The sequence below is a fragment of the Larus michahellis genome, chromosome 6 (assembly GCF_964199755.1).
Source record: "Larus michahellis chromosome 6, bLarMic1.1, whole genome shotgun sequence".
NCBI lineage: Eukaryota > Metazoa > Chordata > Aves > Charadriiformes > Laridae > Larus > Larus michahellis.
This window is the reverse complement of record NC_133901.1, coordinates 55,069,992-55,088,810: the sequence shown is the minus strand read 5'-3', so window position 1 is coordinate 55,088,810 and position 18,819 is coordinate 55,069,992. Positions and strand designations below refer to the sequence as shown.

Below are 18,819 nucleotides of genomic sequence, written 5' to 3'. Positions count from 1 at the left end.
ATTTTAAAATGACCTGGTTTTTGTATCTTTTTTAAATTACCGATCTGACTGGTCATTGGTGTTCCCAAGCCCTGAGAAATACGGGCTTGGTGGTGAAGTGGCGAGAGAGGCCTTCAACTACGTGTGAAAAAAAACCTGCTGTTACATTTTTTGTGTGTTTCTGTAGTCAGCCAACTTGAACTCCTTTAATGATGAGTGGAAATTTCTTTCAGCCAGTCTTTCTCCATAATTAAGAAGGCAACGGAACATGACTGATTGACAGATACCATTTACGACAAGGATGATGCCTTCAAATGTTTAGCAAAATCCAAGGGTTTGTGAACGACAGTCTCACCGATGCGTTGTTGAAGCAGTTTGTTTAGCTCTTCATCTATAAATGCATCCATTTGTGAGAATGTATCCTGAAAATTACAAAATAGTAGTTGCATTACTAGCAAGGCCAGTATGCATTTTCCATGCACAGCTTGAATTAGCAGCCCTGTTTCTCTCCCATGCGCCCAGCCCACGGAACAAGCAGCTGAGGTGTACCTGGCCTACCACTAAATGCCACCTCGCTGGCAACAACGCAATGTGTCAGGCAGCCCTTCATAAGCTCATGGTTTTGGTGAGGATTTTTTGTTTTGTTGTAAACTAGGCTTTAGAAGAATACCGACTACACTTAGCCACAGCGTCCAGCGCTGACGGAGCTTACACGCTGCTTCAACACACCTTATAAGTCGAGCATCTCTGATGAAAAGGCGAGCGAAAGCAGTAATGCCAACGGCAGAGGTTGTGAGTCAGAACGCAATGCCCTGACCCTGCCTTGAGAGATCCCTTCTGGCTGCAGCCAGACCCGGAGCCCTCCAGTCTTCCCTCGTGCTCAGATGAGGAAGGTCATGCACGTGATTTATACCTCCCCGTTGAAGTCTTAAACACTCCCATAGTCGAGTACTTTGTGCACTCGGGGACGAATGAGATCCTCTTTTAGTGGTGCACAGGGAAAGAAAACTCCAATGCAGAGCTTCTGTCAATGGGGGGGAGTGCTGACAGACAATGGCAGCGTGGCACACAGAGAAAACCATGCAGGACAGAGAGGGTAAACCTTGGATACTGCCAACGTTTGTTAAAATGAGCCAAACAGCCAGAGGGTAGGCAAGACCCTTAGTCTTCTTCCTAGTTATCTATCTATCTATCTCCTTTGTAACCACCTGTGGACAGTTCGTTCTCCCTGTTATCTTCCTCTTCCTTTGTTTCTGCTACCTGAAGAGCTTGTGCACTTCTTTATTCAAGCACTACACAATCTCTCTCCTATCTGCTGTTCACAGTCGCCTTCTGTCAGAGCTGCTCATCTACCACCCTTACCAGGACAGGCACCTCAAGAACTCATTGTGAAAGGACAGAGTAAGTCAGTACAAATACATTTTCAGAAGTTGCTTCTCTAAAATGGAAAATAAAATTGTGCTCTCAAAGCTCTAACTGACATTACTGAGTTACAAATTGGAGGCACTAACAAGGTTAATAGGTTATAATGTTTACATTGGGAATAAAGAAACGTAATTACCACTTTTTAAAGGATGCACCACTCAGTGGATGTTTAATGGAGGTTGGCATCTGGAACACATCCAGCGCTGAGGATCTTAACAGTGTACACCCATTTCTCCTCTTCATACATTAGCTCTCTGTTCCCTTCAAATTTACACTTTAAAGCTATAAACTGACGCTAATGGGGATCAGTATCCTCCCACATACTCAATCAAAAGCTCTGGAAATCCAGCTGTCCTGCCAACTACCCACCCTGGGGACAGAGAGCTGGCTTTTTATTACTGCTTTTTGAACAAACATTAGTTCATCACTACAGAAAAGGGCCAAGAAATCTGCACTGAAGCACTGCAGAACGCAAAAGATAAGTAAAATAATAGCTATCATCACACTCATTTTGCTGCATTAACTGATGCTATGGGAGGTGGAACTATTCATACAGCCTTTTTTCCTTCTTTATAGTCAGTGCCATTTTATACCATTTAAAAAAAGGTACTTGACACAGAAAATACAGAAACCAGAAAGCCAAACTTAAGTGTGCTCATGCCTGGGCACTGCAATATATATTGCAGCAGATACAGGTTATGTTGGTATATCGTGGTTAAAAAAAGGACACCGAGAGATAAGATGGTACCTTTCTTCTGGGTGTTACTGATGCAACAGGAGGATTAAAGGTCATTCCCCTCATACTGTATGCCTCAAAAAGTTCTGTAGCAGGCCTGTAGCAAAAACCACAGTGAAAGAAAAATGGCATTAGATACATTTTCAAATAAGACCTCACCAAACCAAGAGCAGCTTCTCCCACACATGTGCCATTCATACTCTCATCATGCTTTAAGAGAACTCCTCAGAGAAATGAGCATCACCTGGAAAAGACCAACAGCTGGGGAACAATGCAAGTAAAATGTGTCTAAATATTCAGCTGGGGGACAGAAGATGAAATGGGAGACAAGAAAACTGTTCTGTTGACTTGCCAGAGGTCCAGGCAGTCACTGCTTGCCCTGTATGAATTTTAAAAAGTAAAATAAAAAAATACAGATAAAGGTTATATCTAGCTGATACAATCTGCCTGAATTTCCAATAGTTTATTTACCAAAGGGTTTTATGAAAACTAAGCAGCCATGAGAGAACAGGGAAGACCATCACATGGGCCAAGAACCGGTCAAAAGACAGGAAAGAGAGGACAGGAGTCTATGTTTTGCAATGGCAGGAAGAAACTATGGATTTCCAGGAGGTCTGTGCCAGAACCTCTGCTTTTCAACACACTCAAAGATGAGCCGGAGAGTACCAAGTTATTTGTGGTAGTAAGAATGAGCTGCCTGTGAAGAACTGCAGATAGACTGCATGAGATGGTCAGTAAAACGGCAAATTAAATTTAACGTGGAAAAAAAACCCACACAGAAAAGCAATCTCAGCGTCGCATAAAAGTTGATAGTTGCCCACTATCACTTAAGGAAAAAAAACTTGTTATGATAGATGCTTTCATGGGATTGTGACCTTAATGCTGTTTGGAGTTGGAAAGAAAAAGAAAACAGAACAGAAAATAGTTACATCAGTGTATACAAATCCACAGATCACCCACGTCTCAAATATTGTATCTGAGTCTCCCAATTTCCTCATCTTGAAACACTTGAATTGGTAAAAGTTTAGGAATAGTCAACAAAGATGATGAAAAGTATGGAACAGCTCCTGTCTGGGCTGGATCCCTTCAGCCAGAAGAGACGGTAGCCAGAGGGACAATATGACAGAGATCTCCCAAGTCAGGTGAGGCACCGAAAGAGCGTGTTAGAGCAGCCTGTTCACTCTACCTCCCAGGGCAAGAACCAGGGACTGTTAAATGATGCAGGCTGGCACTAGGTTCAAAACAAAAGAAGGTAGGTCTTAACGTGATGAGCTGTGGACTCACAGAACCCTTACCAAACAGTGCTCTATTTGCAAAATGCATGCTCTGGTTCAAGGGACACTGAACAGTTCTGAAAAGAATTCCACGAAGTGGTAATAAACAAGAGAATGGTATCAGGTTCAGGAAATCCACCAGACTGAAACCAGCTGGAGGCCAGGACACTGCTCAGAGCATGTGTCTTACACACTTGCCCTGTTTTTACTCTTCCAGAGGCACCTGCTTCCAGCCACTGCTGAAGAGGGGATGCTGAATTAGCCCTTAGTCTGAACCAAGATGGCTGTTCTTGTGTTTTAACACACTAGGGACATTAGGCTGCAACTTGGTTTCCAAGTTTATGCTGGACAGCCACGGTTCAGTGATCCTAATCCATATTCAGATCAGGGCTGCTGATGCAGATATTTTGCTCCCGTGGGAAGAAAGCACACTGCACTTTGAGAATTTTACCCTTGTCACAGCCTGGCAACAAGCCTCAAAAGAAAGAAAAAAAAAGAAAAAGGCAGCCAACATTCTGTGCTGGCAGAAGAACAAAGACAGTGAGTTTGAAGAACAGAATCTTTTAATTTTATGGATAATTATTTTTAGAGATTCCTTTAATAAAGTATGAGCAACAGCTACTTTTCAGGGCACTCTTTTTAAAAACAGAACTCTTTGGTAACTCACCTTTGGCTCAAATCAAGTGGAAGAGCTGCTGAGCCTTCAGTTGGAGCTCCAGCAATAAGGTGAGCTGCAAACGTCCGCACCATTGGATGATAGTGTCTCTGAAAGAAAAGAAAGGCGGCAGCTGGCTGAGGGATAAGGGATAATGTATTTATCTATGGTTTCTCGCATTTATTTCCATTTCAATAAGATGGAAGGTTCTGCTTTTGGTTTAGATAGAGAAACAGCACCCGAAAATTGGTCAGTTTCTGGGGTTAAGTGAATGAAAACATGCAGTCATACATTTATTCACTGGAGTTAACTCTCTGGAGTTAACCTAACTCCTACCCCTAGCAGGCAGGAGAAAGGGCAGAGGAAGCCCTCCCAAAGCCCCAAACTCTAAACCCTGGCTGGAATGACAGATCAAGGTGTCAGTTGCTCCCCACAGAAGGGCTGGACTGCAAGGGAACTTAAAAGCCTCCAAAGTAGTCTTATTAGGCAGCCTGCAGTAAGACCCAGTGTGATGCTATCACACGGGATGTGCAGCATCCCCTTTTGAGCTCATTCCTGCCCAGTACCACTGTGCTGCTCTCCGTCTTTGTATGGAATAGGGTATGTGGCCCAGATTTGATTGATAGGCCTGAAGATCTCTGTTCTCTATTTGTGTAAAGCATATAAAACCATTTAGCAGCTATTTATTCCTGACTTTTACTTCCCAAATCGCTCAGTTACTCACTAACCTGCAGTAAATGCAGCTCCCACAGCGCTGTGTTCTGAGCATTGCAATGCTCCGGTTCATCTAGTTCTGGGAGATAAACTCCACTGCCTTGAGACTCGTTGTCTAGTAAGAGGTCCATCTTTGGGAATATCTACAACACACAAAAAAAGGACTGAGTTGTTTATATTACACATCCAATTATAACATGGTTAAGTTCAGGATTCATTCTATGCTATTCAGTCTCAGTAGCATTTAAGGATACTCTGTTTTCCTCATTCTTCCTTAAGATGTTTGAAAATATTTTGCATAAAACAAATTTGTCAAAAATTCAATAACATTTAGCCAGTAAGCTAAAAATTCTAACAAGTAAAACTTACTTGCATTAATACCCTGTTTGTTGCCAAGATCCCAACACTGGAGTTTGGAAGCACGTGAAGGGCAAGCGTGGAAAGTCGCTTCAGGAAAGCAAGAGCTCGCTGCTGGGAAACTTGCTTTCTCCGCTTGGCAAACATGACATCCAGGCACTGGAGCACAATCTCTATATCATCATTGGTACGACCTCAAAAGCAGAATTTCACACAAAGAGTAAATAACCATTTTGAGGAGCATACAGCTACATACTCTGCTATTGTCTGCACACTGGAACCTGAGAAATAGCATGAAAGCTAGGAGGTTCAGGCACAGCATGTGATACAGACAGAAGCATCCATCCTTTGTTGGTAAAAACAGTCCATTTTTGAGCAGAAAAAAATGTATAATTGTTTCTGTGCTCCTTTCTAAGAAAATATTCGTTCCATCAAAAATGTCTAAACATTAGAAGCAGTTAGTGTTTTGACCCTAAGTGCATTCATTCTATCATCTTTTATAAATTGTTAAACAGTGCAAAGATCAAGTCTTTTAGCCATCCAGAATTGTAGAATGTTTTTTCTCAATCTTTGCTCCTTAGTGAATACAAATTTATGAATTTAATTAAAATTATGTTAATTTCAAACTTTATAAGTATCCTTTTCTCCATAAACTATTCAGCTACTCAGAATTATTAGAAAATTTAGATTAGAAAATAAGAATGTCAGAATTTAAAAAATCAGAAATATAAATCAGAAGATTTTAGAAACCAGAATTTAAATTGAAATTATTTTAAAAACTGTATTAGAAAAAAAATAAGATATTTTTCTCTATTAGAGAAAGAATTAGAGAAAAAATAGATAATTTTTAAATTGCCACTGAAAGAAACAATTATAAGGAAGTCAAAAAACTTATACTGAGGACAGGATAAATGCTTATCCGAGCATACTCGGCATTCCCTAATGAAGAGACATGATTAGAACCCGTTACCATGTATTGCATGGTAGGGCTGAGAGAGCTGGGGTTGTTCAGCCTGGAGAAGAGAAGGCTCTGGGGAGAGCTTATAGCAGCCTTCCAGTGCCTAAAGGGGGCCTACAGGAAGGATGGGGAGGGACTCTTTATCAGGGAGTGTAATGATAGGACACAGGGCAACAATTTCAAACTGAAAGAGAGTAGATTTAGACTGGGTATCAGGAAGAAATTCTTTCCTGTGAGGGTGGTGAGGCACTGGAACAGGCTGCCCAGGGAAGCTGTCGATGCCCCATCCCTGGGGGTGTTCAAGGCCAGGCTGGATGGGGCTTTGAGCAGCCTGGTCTAGTGGGAGGTGTCCCTGCCCAGGGCAGGGGAGTTGAACTAGATGATCTTTAAGGTCGCTTCCAACCCGAACCATTCTGTGATTCTGTAATAATACTTCTAGTATTAGTATTGCAGTATTGCAATGTGCAACTTGAGAAAAAAGGATAAAGTACTCTTCTCAGAACTGAGGTATCCAAAACAACTGTAGTTTACTAACAATATATTAGGGCTATGATATCAAATAAGCAGAATAAACATTATCTTGGTGAACAATGAAAATGAGAATCTGGAGTTACCTGCATGTAGACTGAACAGTGTCTTGTATAGATGTGTGTAGAATTTCATCGGATCAATGTTAAGAACATCACCTATTAACATAATCCCAAATAAACACGTTTACTCCACTAATTTATCAGACGATATTAAACAAAAGTTTGTTTTTAAACATCTCTTACCTTGACCAGAGAGTATATGAAAAGCACTGAGAATGCAATGAAGACTCTCACGATAGCTTAAATCCTAAGAATACAAAACTGATTAAGTACCCCAAAGAACATACTTTTAGGAAAACTGTAACAAAATGAGCTCAACTTACCCCAGATGCAATGAGAGAATGAAGGACAATCACCAGGTCATCAAAAAATTCCACATTTATGAGATGAGCAAACCTAGAATCAAAGGGATTTTTATTTTTATGCTATACACATTATCTGCAAACTCAGTTCAAACTATTTTGAATTGCCAGAATCCACACCTTAAAAGCAGAGCTAAATCAAATGGTGATTAACTGTTATCTTCACATAGATGGCCCCTTCACAGCCCCTAACTGTTAATCACAGCTTCCCTATAGGCCAGAGACATGCTCAGTGTTCTTGAGGAGATAATCAGACCAAATAATGGAATCACATCACACCCTGGGTTTGCATCACACCAATTCTATCATGGGAAATTTCACATCACATTGAAATGTTTTTAGAAGTAGGTGAAAACTTCAGCAGAGAAATAAAAGAATTTTAACAAATGTTTCAGGGATAGTCTTCTCTCACTGCTTATAAACCCCTTTCCAAGTCAAAAATCCCTTTGGTGCTTTATGTCTTCTCTAACACACACAGAAGAAAGTGGACTCTGTTCTTACTTTGCAAGACCTTCTAGCACGGCTGGCAAAAGTGGAGACTTCTGAGCTTTCTTCAAGATTCTAAAGTATGTTACAAATACAATATTCAAGGTCTCTGTGTGCTGAAGGAAAGAAAACAAAAAAAAATACTGAAGCATGAAAACAAGACATTTCTACTTGACTTAAACTCAATTGAAAATACTCCTCTCTGTCCAAGCCTGCACTCAGGCCTTCCAAACCAGTCCTGGCACTGCCACCTCTGCTCTCCTATGGTGAAAGGCTCAAGTCCTGCTCTCCTGCTCCCTACTCTATCCCTTCACCCCCCCTCGCTAAACTGTCTCCCTTCCCCTCAGTCCACGCTAGCCATACTCCTCTCTTGCCTAAACGCCACTCTGAGAGGCTGGTAACAGCCATTACACAGTGTCATATGGAACAGGGCACCTGGAGGATATATGTCAATGGATTCAAGTACTTTTTTTGCACAGAGAACAGAAGGAAGCAGGAATGGCTAAGTTGGCTTTCCTGGGTAAACTGAGAGGGCTTGGTTTACTAAAACCTAGACCTCTGGCACAGGCAAAATGTTTGTAAGTTGCCAGTATTATCTAGAGGTGTGGAATGCTGACAGGTTGGGATGCGGGGGAGAACTTGGTTACAAAAGGGTTAGGAGCGGCTACCTTGCAAAAGTAGGAAAGTAATTTCTAAATTATTTACCAGTTTCAGTTTTTTTTCTTTGCTTTCTGACGCTTCTGCTTCCAAGAGTTCTCGTTCCAGTTTCTCTTCTGCTTTCCTCCACTGAAAACATACAGTTGATTTTAAGATAACAAATTAAATCTTTCCAATCAGCCTGGATATCCAGGTTCCAAAGATACCCAGAGAACAAATCTTCCATGCTTAGTGAGTTGCTTAAGTTGGAGCTGCGATGCTACAGGGTAATCGACTAAGATATACTCCTTCCTATCAGAAACAACCAATGGCATTATCAAGACCAGAAAGAGAAAAAAAATGGTAAGATAATAAATTCCCTGTAGAACCTCAAAAGTGTTCAAGTACAACACAATCACTGATGCTGAGAGTTAACAATGGCAACAGGAGAAGTGCAATCATTGCTAGAACAACTTGCTACATAAAATCACTGAAGCAAAGCATGAAAAAGCACATCATACCTTTCTTTGCATTCTTGAAAGGTTTTTTCTTTTCTCTTTGTAAGTCATGAACTTCTTCTTTGGTGCAATGTCTTCAGAATCTTTTTGTAATTCTACTTCCTTAATTCTTAAGTGAAGAAATACTTTTAACACCTATTGTAAAATAAAAGAAATACAATAAAAGGTGATCTGCGGCAGAGGAATGGAGGGTAAAAAATCCTGAGTTCCATTCCAGGTAGTGGGCTTTGCTAGTCAAAGGTTCTTCTGTTTACTCCCCTCCTGTTCCTTCATACCTGTATCTCTCATCTCTGGTCCCAGTTCCTCCCCCAGCACTGTCCATTTCTATCCATTCCTCCATCTGCCTCTCTCACTTCAAGTCCCCCCGCCTGACTTAATCCACGTCTCTGTCAGGATCTGATCTCCTCTTCCCAGTCTCCTTCCCTTAGCCCATCTCTTTCTCTCTCACCCTCTGCCTCAGCCCACTCCTAAGTTGCCTGTATTCTAACAGAGTGAGGAAATTCTGCTTATCTGTAGCCAGCAGTTGCACTAACTTTAACTTACAGATTTTTTTTAAACTGTTGACAGAAGAAAATTGTGTAGTACAACAGAAAGACTCTTACCTCAGGTCTGACATCGTAATTTCTACCCCTCACAAGACCAGAAATGACCTTAACTACACCGAGTGAAGCGCAGCCCAACTTGTCTTGTTTAAAGAGCTTCTTAACTGCCTCGCAGCACAGTTCAGAAATCTGAAAAGTGAATTCAAACAAATGCTTCTGTAAAGCCAAGTCCATGACAACAGCTAACTGGTAATACTGGTGGTATTTACTAATTAGAAAGTGGACACAGCCTGTAAAACAGCAAAAAGATACAGCCACAAGATCTGTGGAATAAACTCAGAAATACATTATTTTTCATGCAAAACAAGAACTCTTTCCCTAATCAGAAAATAACTTACCATTTTTGATGCATCATTCATGAGCGGAACAATGAGAACAATAATGTTGTTGTGGAAGTTAAAGTGGGGTAGCGCCACAAGCAGCTCACATAGACACTTCACTGCAATCTCTGCTAGACCTTTATATGCTTTTAATGAGATGACATTGCTTTTCTTCAGCTTCCTTTGTTTCCAATCTGCACAAAATATTATTTTTAGTGATTACTGTTCAGAATGTAGGGGAGCTTCTAAATATTTACATTTTTAGTTATTGCAGGCATGCTCCTTCATACTTCATTCAAGTACTATTTCAAAGACAGCAGGTAGTATTCAATCAGAGGAGGTAAATTGTAATGCTGCAAACAATTTTACATTTACTACAAAAAATGGGAAGCACTAACTGTACCTTTAATCGTTTGCTCCAGATTTTCCAAGTAAAATTTATACTGGCTCACAAGGCCTTCTTCAAATTCTCTCAGTTTCTGAGTTTCTTTTTTAACCTGTAAACATAATACAAATTAAATTTTATTTGGAGAGCTAAATCCTGAAATTAGCCTGTGAGTGGTGGAGAAAAAAAAAGAAGTTTTAAAACAAATAACAGATACCTAAGTATATTTTTCTTCTAGGCAGACATTCCTAGAAATTTATTAAAATATTTCTACATATTTCTGTACATGTTCTTGTGCTTAGAGGGCCTTTTCCAACTAGGCCTATTTAATTTATAGGGACTGAAGTGAAATTTGTAACTAGATGTTATTTTAAGGTCATGACTCTAAACTGCGCTACCTTCTACAGAATTGGTTAAAAACAAGCTCCAGAAAACAACTTACTCTGCATTTGTTCAGCTAATTACTAAACACATCTCAAAGAAATCTGTGCCAGTTAGGTGTTAACGTTGCATAATTTCTTTCTAGTTCCCTTCAGTTTAACACAAAACACTGTCTTATTCCACAGTTTGTTATGAAAGTCACCCAGGTTTGGTATACCTCTTTTATATACTATTTTTTTCCTCCATTACCACCAGCACATCACCTACTTATTGAACGAAGTACATAAGAATTAAAGGTTCAAAACAAAGACCTCTGCCCCTGAAAGTATCACAGTTTCAGAATTTCCACAAGAACTTGTGTATTTGTCACCCTTTGCTCAAAACTGTAAATTCATATTCAACAAATCACTATTAATATTTGGCATAACTTAAAAAAATCCAAACTACTCACAATACTCTATAAAGAAATTTGGTATTTCACCTTGGTAGCCTTTTCTGCTTCAGTTAGAGGCCGAATTTTGTAAGAAGGCACAATATCTTTGAATATCTCCATCAAAGAAACCATGACCAGCTTCCGAACAATCACGGCCACATTAGGATCCTGTTCCATCAGCATGGCACGCAGTTCCTTCAACTTTTTAATCTGATTAAGAGAAGAGTCAGACAAAGTCAGCTGAAGATCACTCACAAACCAACATACAAGCACAATGTACATTTCAGCAAAAGTTTGCCCCGAGAAATGTGCCCCGTTTTTAAATACTAGAAAGAGAAAACTAACTCAGCAGTTACTCAGACTCTACTTAGCACCGCATAGAGAGCCAAGAAACGCTAGATACTTCAACAAATTATCTCGGGAATGTTCAAACTACCCTGCTATTACAAATTTGCACAGAATTAAAAAAAAATTATTATCATATCCTGAAACATGGAGAACTATCAGATACAACCCTGAAATGAGAGCTTAAATAAGGTCACGCTTAAGGAACAAGGTAGTTTGGACAGGAAATATCACAGACAGTATTTCCTAAAACCAAAAGTATTCAGAAGGACAAATTATTCCCGAACAGCACAGAGTCATCTGGTTCTTCACCTCATTCAAATCCTTTGCACCAACCTATGGCAGCAGTTTCACTGTTTGCCATCCCCTGAGAAGTGATACAACACTGAACTTTTTCCTTGTTCTACTCATGTATTTTTCTGCTTTTGCTATTGTTTGGTCACTTTTGGTCACTTATTTATTGACTTACTGCACAACACAGGCACACGTACATGCACGTTAAGTCAATGCTACCTACGTTGTTGTCTGGCTCGGAGAGAATGGCAGATGCTAAGGCAGCTATGTGCATCTTCCTTTCCTGCAGCTTTTGTCTCCTTTGAGCAGCCATTTCCTCAGGAGTGAGAACAGGCAGGGGTTCTTCATTAAAGTCTAGCATAAGGTGTGAGAGTTAAAAGGAAGGTCACTATGGAAGCCACTTAACAAATGCTACAGTTCCAGATACTGCATTTCAGATGGGTACTGTGATAGCCCCACAGAAGAGTAACACATGCCACTCCACAGTAAAAGAAGGACCTTGCTAGATCTTATATTAACCCAGAGATTAATTCTTCTTCCACTCCAAAATCTTACACCTGAAAAAAAAAATTGGACCAAATGTTTTTCAATCTGCAAATGGTACCCCTAAGTACAGTGGCAACATACAAACTCAACATATGACCCCAACTGTGCCAAGAAACTGCAGTGCTCTGCAATTTGCAGCAAATTATTCACCACTTTTTCTTTTAAAAATACAATTGTTTTATTTGCATTTTCTGAGTGTTATTTCGCTTCAAGTATTCAAGTACTTCCTCAACTTCAGATTAGAGAATAATGACCCAGAATTAGCAGTGTTACAACTGCAACAGTTATTTGCATATTACTCCTTTACTGGATAGCAAACTGCAAACTGAAATGTGTATTTCCTGGTATTCTGATGTTTTAAGTAAAAAATGTCAAAGATAGACACTCAAAAGCCTACACAAGTCTGTGTCCTGAACTGCATTTCAAAATTATCTCAGAGTAATCAAACTAGAACCACGGCATATATTCTTTAAATTAAGACCAAGATTTTCCTTCTAACTAGCAAAGATGACACATCAATAAGGAATGTCATGCAAACATCAGTTCCAGGTGAAAATCAAAATAATTTTAGAGAAAGAGATTCTGAAGCCAGCTGTTGCTCAGGTCCTGAGATACTAACATGTAAGAAACCAAACTCTGAATCACCGTTATGCTTTGGTGGAAACATGGCAACACCCTAAACAAAATGCACTTAAATTACAAGCTTCTTTAGGGAACAGCAAAGTACTCTTCAGATAAATCAGTGATTTGGTGTCCTGGTTTCAGCTGGGACAGAGTTAATTTTCTTCCTAGTAGCTGCTGTATTTTGGATTTAGTATGAGAATAATGCTGCTAACACATACTGTTTTAGTTGTTGCTAAGTAATGCTTACATTGAGTCAAGGACTTTTTCAGCTTCCCATAGAAGCTGAGAGGGAGCATAGACAGGACAAACTGGCCAAAGGATATTCCATACCATAGATGTCCTGCTCTGTATATAAATGAGGGTTGATCGGGAGGCAGGAATCCATGATCGCTGCTCAGGACAGGCTGGGCAATCGATCATTAGGTGGTGAGCAATTGTATTGCGTTACAATTTTGTATACTCTCTTACCATTATTACTATTTTCTCTTCCATTAAACTGTCTTTCTCTCAGGGTTTGTTTTTTTTTCCTCTTTTTCTCCCTCTTTTCCCTACCCTACTAGGGGAAAGATAGGGAGTGAGTGAACTGCTGCATGGTCCTAGTTGCTGGCTGGGGTTAAACCACAATGTTTGGGGAAAAAAAAAAAAACAACAAAAAACGCACAACAGAAAGCATACATGATGTTTATTACCCTCTCCTTCCTCCACTTCCTCTGTATCCTCTTCTTCATCCTGTGCAACATTGAGAACTGCAAAAATAGAGTGTCTTGTGTCAGGCATGTAATAAATGCTGTGGAATTTTAAAAGAACAAATTATGTACATCTTGGCTACTATACCAGTTCCAGAATCCGTGTCTTACCTGGCTTTTCCATAGTTCGGGGAATAATGCCACCCTTGTCTTTGATGGGGAGCAGATGGATAAGTTCTTTTTCTGGCTCAGTCTGCATGCGTCTTGGCACCTTCTCATATTTGTCCATCACACTTTCATGTTTTCGTTTTTTGATGTGAACAGGTTCACTGAAAAATACAAGGCAAACTAAATGAATTAGCCATCAAATTAGACATGAACCATGTATGACAGGACATGAGCTGGATTAAGTGTCCACATTCAGAAAAATAAATGATGGCTGATCTTATTAAGTGGAATGTTTGAGCGTGTTCACCTCTGACCACACCAGTCACCACTCAATCAAGCAATTTTTATGTGGATCTGTACAGGATCTTTAAATTCAGGACAATACAGTGCTTCCCATCTCCTTTTTATAGGAAACTAAATGTTAAACGAGCAAAGACAAAACGAGATTAAGTTAATCTGGCAGGTCAGCCAACTTTGTGCATTTTGAACATTGGCATATGAGTGTAAACGCACGCATGCAAAATTGCATTGATTTTGAATTTAAAAAAAAAATAATTAATTGGTGTAATCGCTTATAGTACAGGTACACTATGAAATGTGTTATCTGTTTATCTTACTAAAAAACTAAAAGCCAGGAACAAGGAATCATATTGTTGAAGCCACATGGTCTGTCTTATAACAGGAATACTGCTTTTGTTCTTGTAAGGGGCAGAGTTTCAACTATGGACATCTGAAGGATTCTGAAAGCTAAGGGCTCAGAGACTGCTAGGCTTCAGAAAGTAAAAATCACTTGTATGAGAAGTAGTTTTATATCCCAGAGTCTACCCAGATTTCCTGCACACACGACAGTCACCCTATGCGTGCATGGTAAGGACAACGCACCAGCCTCAGCCTTGCTGTCCCTGTGCAGATCAAACCTTTCCTGTGTACCCAATCCTACTCAACAAGCACAGGAATTCTATACGTCTGTGACTGATCTGTTGAGAATAAAGAAAATACTGGGTCATACCAGACATCTGGAAACCCTAGTACTAGCTGGTGGGTTTGAGGTGGCACTGCTCCCATTCATGTAGCAGTAAAGGATGCCAGGACCCTTCAAGTAAGGCAACAGTGAACAAATCAGATGAAACTTGCAAACGCAAACACCCCTCGGAAACATGATTTCATCCCTAAAATATTAAAAATTTTGGAAAAGACTGATTAAAATACAAAGATGTAAAGTAGAAACTACTAAGACCTAAGCACAGCCTGTCTCTCACCTAGGCCAGAGTGCTATTTTACTTGCCTCCCTCCCCACGGCATGAGCAGGTGCCCTGGCAGGGCTGAAGCTCACTAAAAATTTAACACTGAGCAGTCCTGCCGTGAAAGATTCCACCAGCAAGCAAGCAGGACAAGGACCCTCGCACTGGACAAACAGTCCAGTGTCTTCCTTAAGATGTCCCGCTCTGCTCTATACTGCCTTGACTTCCCAGGCGAGGCTTAACCAGGATGTGATAATGAGTGGGTCAGTGCACATTTTTATTTATCCCTACTCCGTGTTAACTTCTACTGTTACTACCGTCACTTTTCTACTCTGCTGACTGGGAAAGCCAGTGTCACACCCCACTCTCGAAGCATAACAGAAATAATGCAGTGTAGTGTACCAACCTTTCACAGGATATGTTCTTAACCTGCACATAAGTATATAAGAACATAAGTATTTAGTCTGTGCTAATGTGAACATGTAATTTATAAGTGAGGTAATATTTCACAAGTTCTTAAGAATAATTATAGTTCATCAGAGCAAAGCAGATAAAAAAGACAAATTCTGCAGTTTTAGAGAACACTATGAAAGGAGATAAAAGCTAGTAAAACAGGTAAAAGAGCACCTACTTCCATTGCGTTTTTCCACCATTCTAAAAATGCTTGTCATAATGAATGCGAGACACGAAGAACTGCATCTTGAAAAATGTCACCAAGTAAAAATACATAATAATTTTTGTGTTTAAACTTATGTGACATCTAGTTTGTTTGTGGGAAGGGGAAGGTTTGAAGTAAAACTATTATAATGCGAGAACTTGCAATTTGGCTACAAGAGACCAATCAGTAGAGTGCAGCACAATTGTTAACTCTGGAAATAAAAAGCCATTTACTACTTTCTTTAAAAACGAGACTAAATTATTAATTAGTAACTACAATCAGCATTAACAAATTAATTTGTACTGGGATTAGAAAAAAAAAAGCTAAAAGAAATGCTCTCTCTTCTTCAAAACAATGAAAAAATGATTTTTGCTCATTTCAACATTCAATCTGAAACAAGTACTCCAGCACTGAAGAAACGTGGAGTTTACAGGGCAAATTAAAACCACCTTACAGCAGCTAGGCATACAGAGTCTTTTCACAGTCATCAGAAAAGGCAAGTTAAGATTTTCAAACAATCATGCAACTAGAATACTCTGTAGAACTATCTTTCTGTGTACTTCATTGTGAACTCTGCCTAACACCTTGCTCCAGAAAACTGGTAAGGAATTTTTTTGTATGAATGTTTTGGTGTTGTATGTATTTACAGACACGGCTTCCAGAGCCTTTATTTTTTTTACAGCAATTTGCAATCCAATATGGAAAGTACAGTGGCCCAATGTCCAGGGAACATCCTGAATACTCTACATATAGAAAAAAGTACTCTGTATACAGATTAAAGTATTTTTTCCAGTTTGAGGAGTGCTACTCATCTCACAGCTAGGGACCTCACAGGAGGGAACACTGCAGAAACAGTATCCTGAAGGTCAGGCAGAACAGGTGAATGTACTGATGCACATCAATGCATTAATACTGAATATACTGACAGATTAAGGAAACACTAAACTGGAACTGAAAAGAAACACCAGACTGAAACTGACCTCCTGATGTATGTATTACATTACATATTAATTACATATTAACCACAAAGCTGAACTAGTACAAAAAGTAGACAGACATCACAACACTCACTTAGAAGAAAGATCTCTGGTTAAAAAGGATGCCTTTTGAGACAAATCTTCCATTAATTTTAAGTCATCTTCATCCATCATGTCCAGGGGAAGAGCATCTTCTTCCTCTTCTTCATGTTTTTCAGCTATTTCAGAAGACAATGCATACAAATTAAGATCCTGTACGTACATTCAGACCTCGAAACTGCCCCGTTATTGTGAGATCCAATAATGATTAGAGCAAACACATTTCTACCACCTCCAGCTGTCATATCGCGTTGCCAGAATGGAACTTTTTACTTTTCATAATTCTCCCTTTTGTTCATTGAAACAAGAGCAGCAATTATTGTACACAGAAAATTAAACATGCAGCAGGATATTTAGTAACCCTTGTACTTTATCACTTACAAAAATAAAACTGAGCAAACACTTACCAACTTGTTTTTTCTTGCATTCTTCCAGCGGAAAAGGTTTTCTAGAGATAGCATCTCTGACAGCCTCCCTTAGTTTCTTTTGTTCTTTTCGATACTTCTTAGCAGCGCTCTGCTGCTTGTACTGTTTATTCTTTAATTTGTTGTCAAGTTTTATTTTACTAGTTCTCAGTAACTTGCGAAAGCTTGGAACTCGTTTTGTGTTTTTTCTCTAGGGAACAAACAGAAAACTACAAGTAACTGACATATTCATAGCCTCTGTGAAATTTATTACACTGTTTCAGATCTCATTAAGTTCATCTTTCTGTCACAGGAGAACATGCTTCTTCCAAATGGTATCATGAGTTAGCTCCAAATTTACCCAGCTGTGTTACATTTTTGAAAAGACAGACCTGCAAAGAATGTTTTACAGAAACATTCTCAGACAACTATTTTATTAAACCCTGCGTCCATCACTTTTAGAAACCTGAACACTCAAAGTACGGTAAACAGACTGCTAGGGCACAGTTCTTTGCCCTATGTGCTCCCGAGCACTCTGTCTCCTCTCTTGAGGATGCCATCCTTCCCCAACACACAATAAGGTACAAGGTACCTTAGGGTACGTTAAGGTACTGGTACAAGGCCACAGCCTCATGGAAACGTCCTCACGCAGCACATTTCCTCACGCTGAGCTTTGGCTCTCTCCAGCCCCAAACTCCCCATAACCGGTAGCTGCATGGAAGACAGGTAGCTGCGCGCTGCAAGAACAGCTCCATCAACACAGGCACCCAGCGCCAAACCACACAACGTTCCCAGGAGTGTTGGGGATGGAATCGGATGCAGAACAGCTCAGGGCGGGAGTATGGAAAGGCAAGGGCTACAGAGAGAAAACGGGCCATCGGGTTATGGGGGTGGTGGTGGGGTGTCCCTTTGGTGGGGGGACAAGTGGCTGGCCCAGGGTGGGGCTCCTCGAATGAGGAAATTTTGCCAGTTCACCTTTATTCTCCCTCTTTAGATTTGACTATCGGTAAAGCGCTGAAGAGACAAGCAATGCTGACGGTTGTCCCTGTGCCTACGGGCAGCGCCGGGCCAGAGCAGCTGCAGAGGACGACGGCCCTGCCCGGGGTGGGCTCGGGCTCTGCCTCCTCCCCTCCGCGAGGCGGCCCCGCCGCCGGGGCCGGGCGGACAGGGCCCGCCGCGGGCTGCCCCGCCGTCACCGCCCCGCCGCCACGCTCCTCAGCGGGACGAAACACGGCCCTTCATTTCCTCATCCATCCCCCGGTTCTGACAAAACCACCCTCGAGGGGCGAGAGGTGAAGGTGTGTTTTGCCGGGAACCCACCGCCGACGGGCGGAGGCGGAGCCGGCAGAGGAAAGCAGTTCCCTCTCCAGGAGCCCGCGGCGGAGGACCGGCGGCCGCCCTCCCCCCCAGCACCGACCGGGCCGCCGCCGTGCCAGCCCCGCGGCGGCACCTGGGGCAACGGGAAGCCCGGTGAGCGCTGCCACGGCCGCCACAGCCCGCCCGCCTCCCCCCGACAGCCGCGTCCTACCGACTTCATGGCGGCGGCCGCGAGCGCGTGCGGTACCGGCAGCGGAAGCGGCGGGGCCGCGCCGAGGCCCTCCCCCCGCCCCGCGCGGCCGCGGCCACAGCGCCCCCTGGCGGCGGAGGGCGGCAGCCGTTGCTGAGGGAACGAGAGGAGTGCTGCGGCGGGCGGCGGCTCCCGCTTCCTAAGTAAATAAATCTGTTATTTTTAGTGCTCCAACACCGAAACGACCCCTCCGGGAGCGGAGTATAACACCTCCGGCATCACCGCGGGGCATCACCGCGGAGCCTCACAGCGAGCAGAGCCGACCTCGAAGCCTACGGCGCCGCCCGTCACCTCAGCTCCTCCTCAGGGAGGCGAGGCAGCAGGCCAGGGAAGGGCGGGTGCTTTCTGCAGTAACCCGCTGCTTTCCATCCGTGCACCACTACCCTTGAGGCGCTCTAT

At 41.6% G+C, this 18,819-nt stretch overlaps 1 protein-coding gene across 1 annotated transcript; it reads right to left on the bottom strand.

Annotated features, from left to right (window-relative positions):
- Positions 1-252: 252 nt before the first annotated feature.
- On the bottom strand, positions 253-18,555 carry NOC3L (NOC3 like DNA replication regulator). The gene is made up of 21 exons (XM_074590284.1): positions 18,382-18,555; positions 16,857-17,064; positions 16,445-16,568; positions 13,478-13,635; positions 13,310-13,366; positions 11,674-11,804; positions 10,860-11,021; positions 10,016-10,109; positions 9,631-9,806; positions 9,293-9,421; positions 8,694-8,825; positions 8,242-8,322; positions 7,552-7,652; positions 7,012-7,084; positions 6,872-6,935; positions 6,713-6,784; positions 5,153-5,334; positions 4,798-4,926; positions 4,082-4,179; positions 2,153-2,237; positions 253-401 (listed from the first exon to the last, which is right to left on the bottom strand). The coding sequence occupies exons 1-21, from the start codon at positions 18,388-18,390 to the stop codon at positions 270-272; spliced, it is 2,397 nt and encodes a 798-aa protein (XP_074446385.1). The 5' UTR covers positions 18,391-18,555; the 3' UTR covers positions 253-269.
- Between the last annotated feature and the right edge of the window lie 264 nt (positions 18,556-18,819).

Bases quoted from the DNA above. Each gene is read 5' to 3' on its own strand.
- NOC3L (XM_074590284.1), bottom strand. The intron at 10,110-10,859 runs GTGAAATACCAA...TTATGTTTACAG, and splicing joins AAGCAGAAAAGGCTACCAAG to GTTAAAAAAGAAACTCAGAA. The intron at 8,826-9,292 runs GTAAGAGTCTTT...ATTTTACAATAG, and splicing joins ATTACGATGTCAGACCTGAG to GTGTTAAAAGTATTTCTTCA.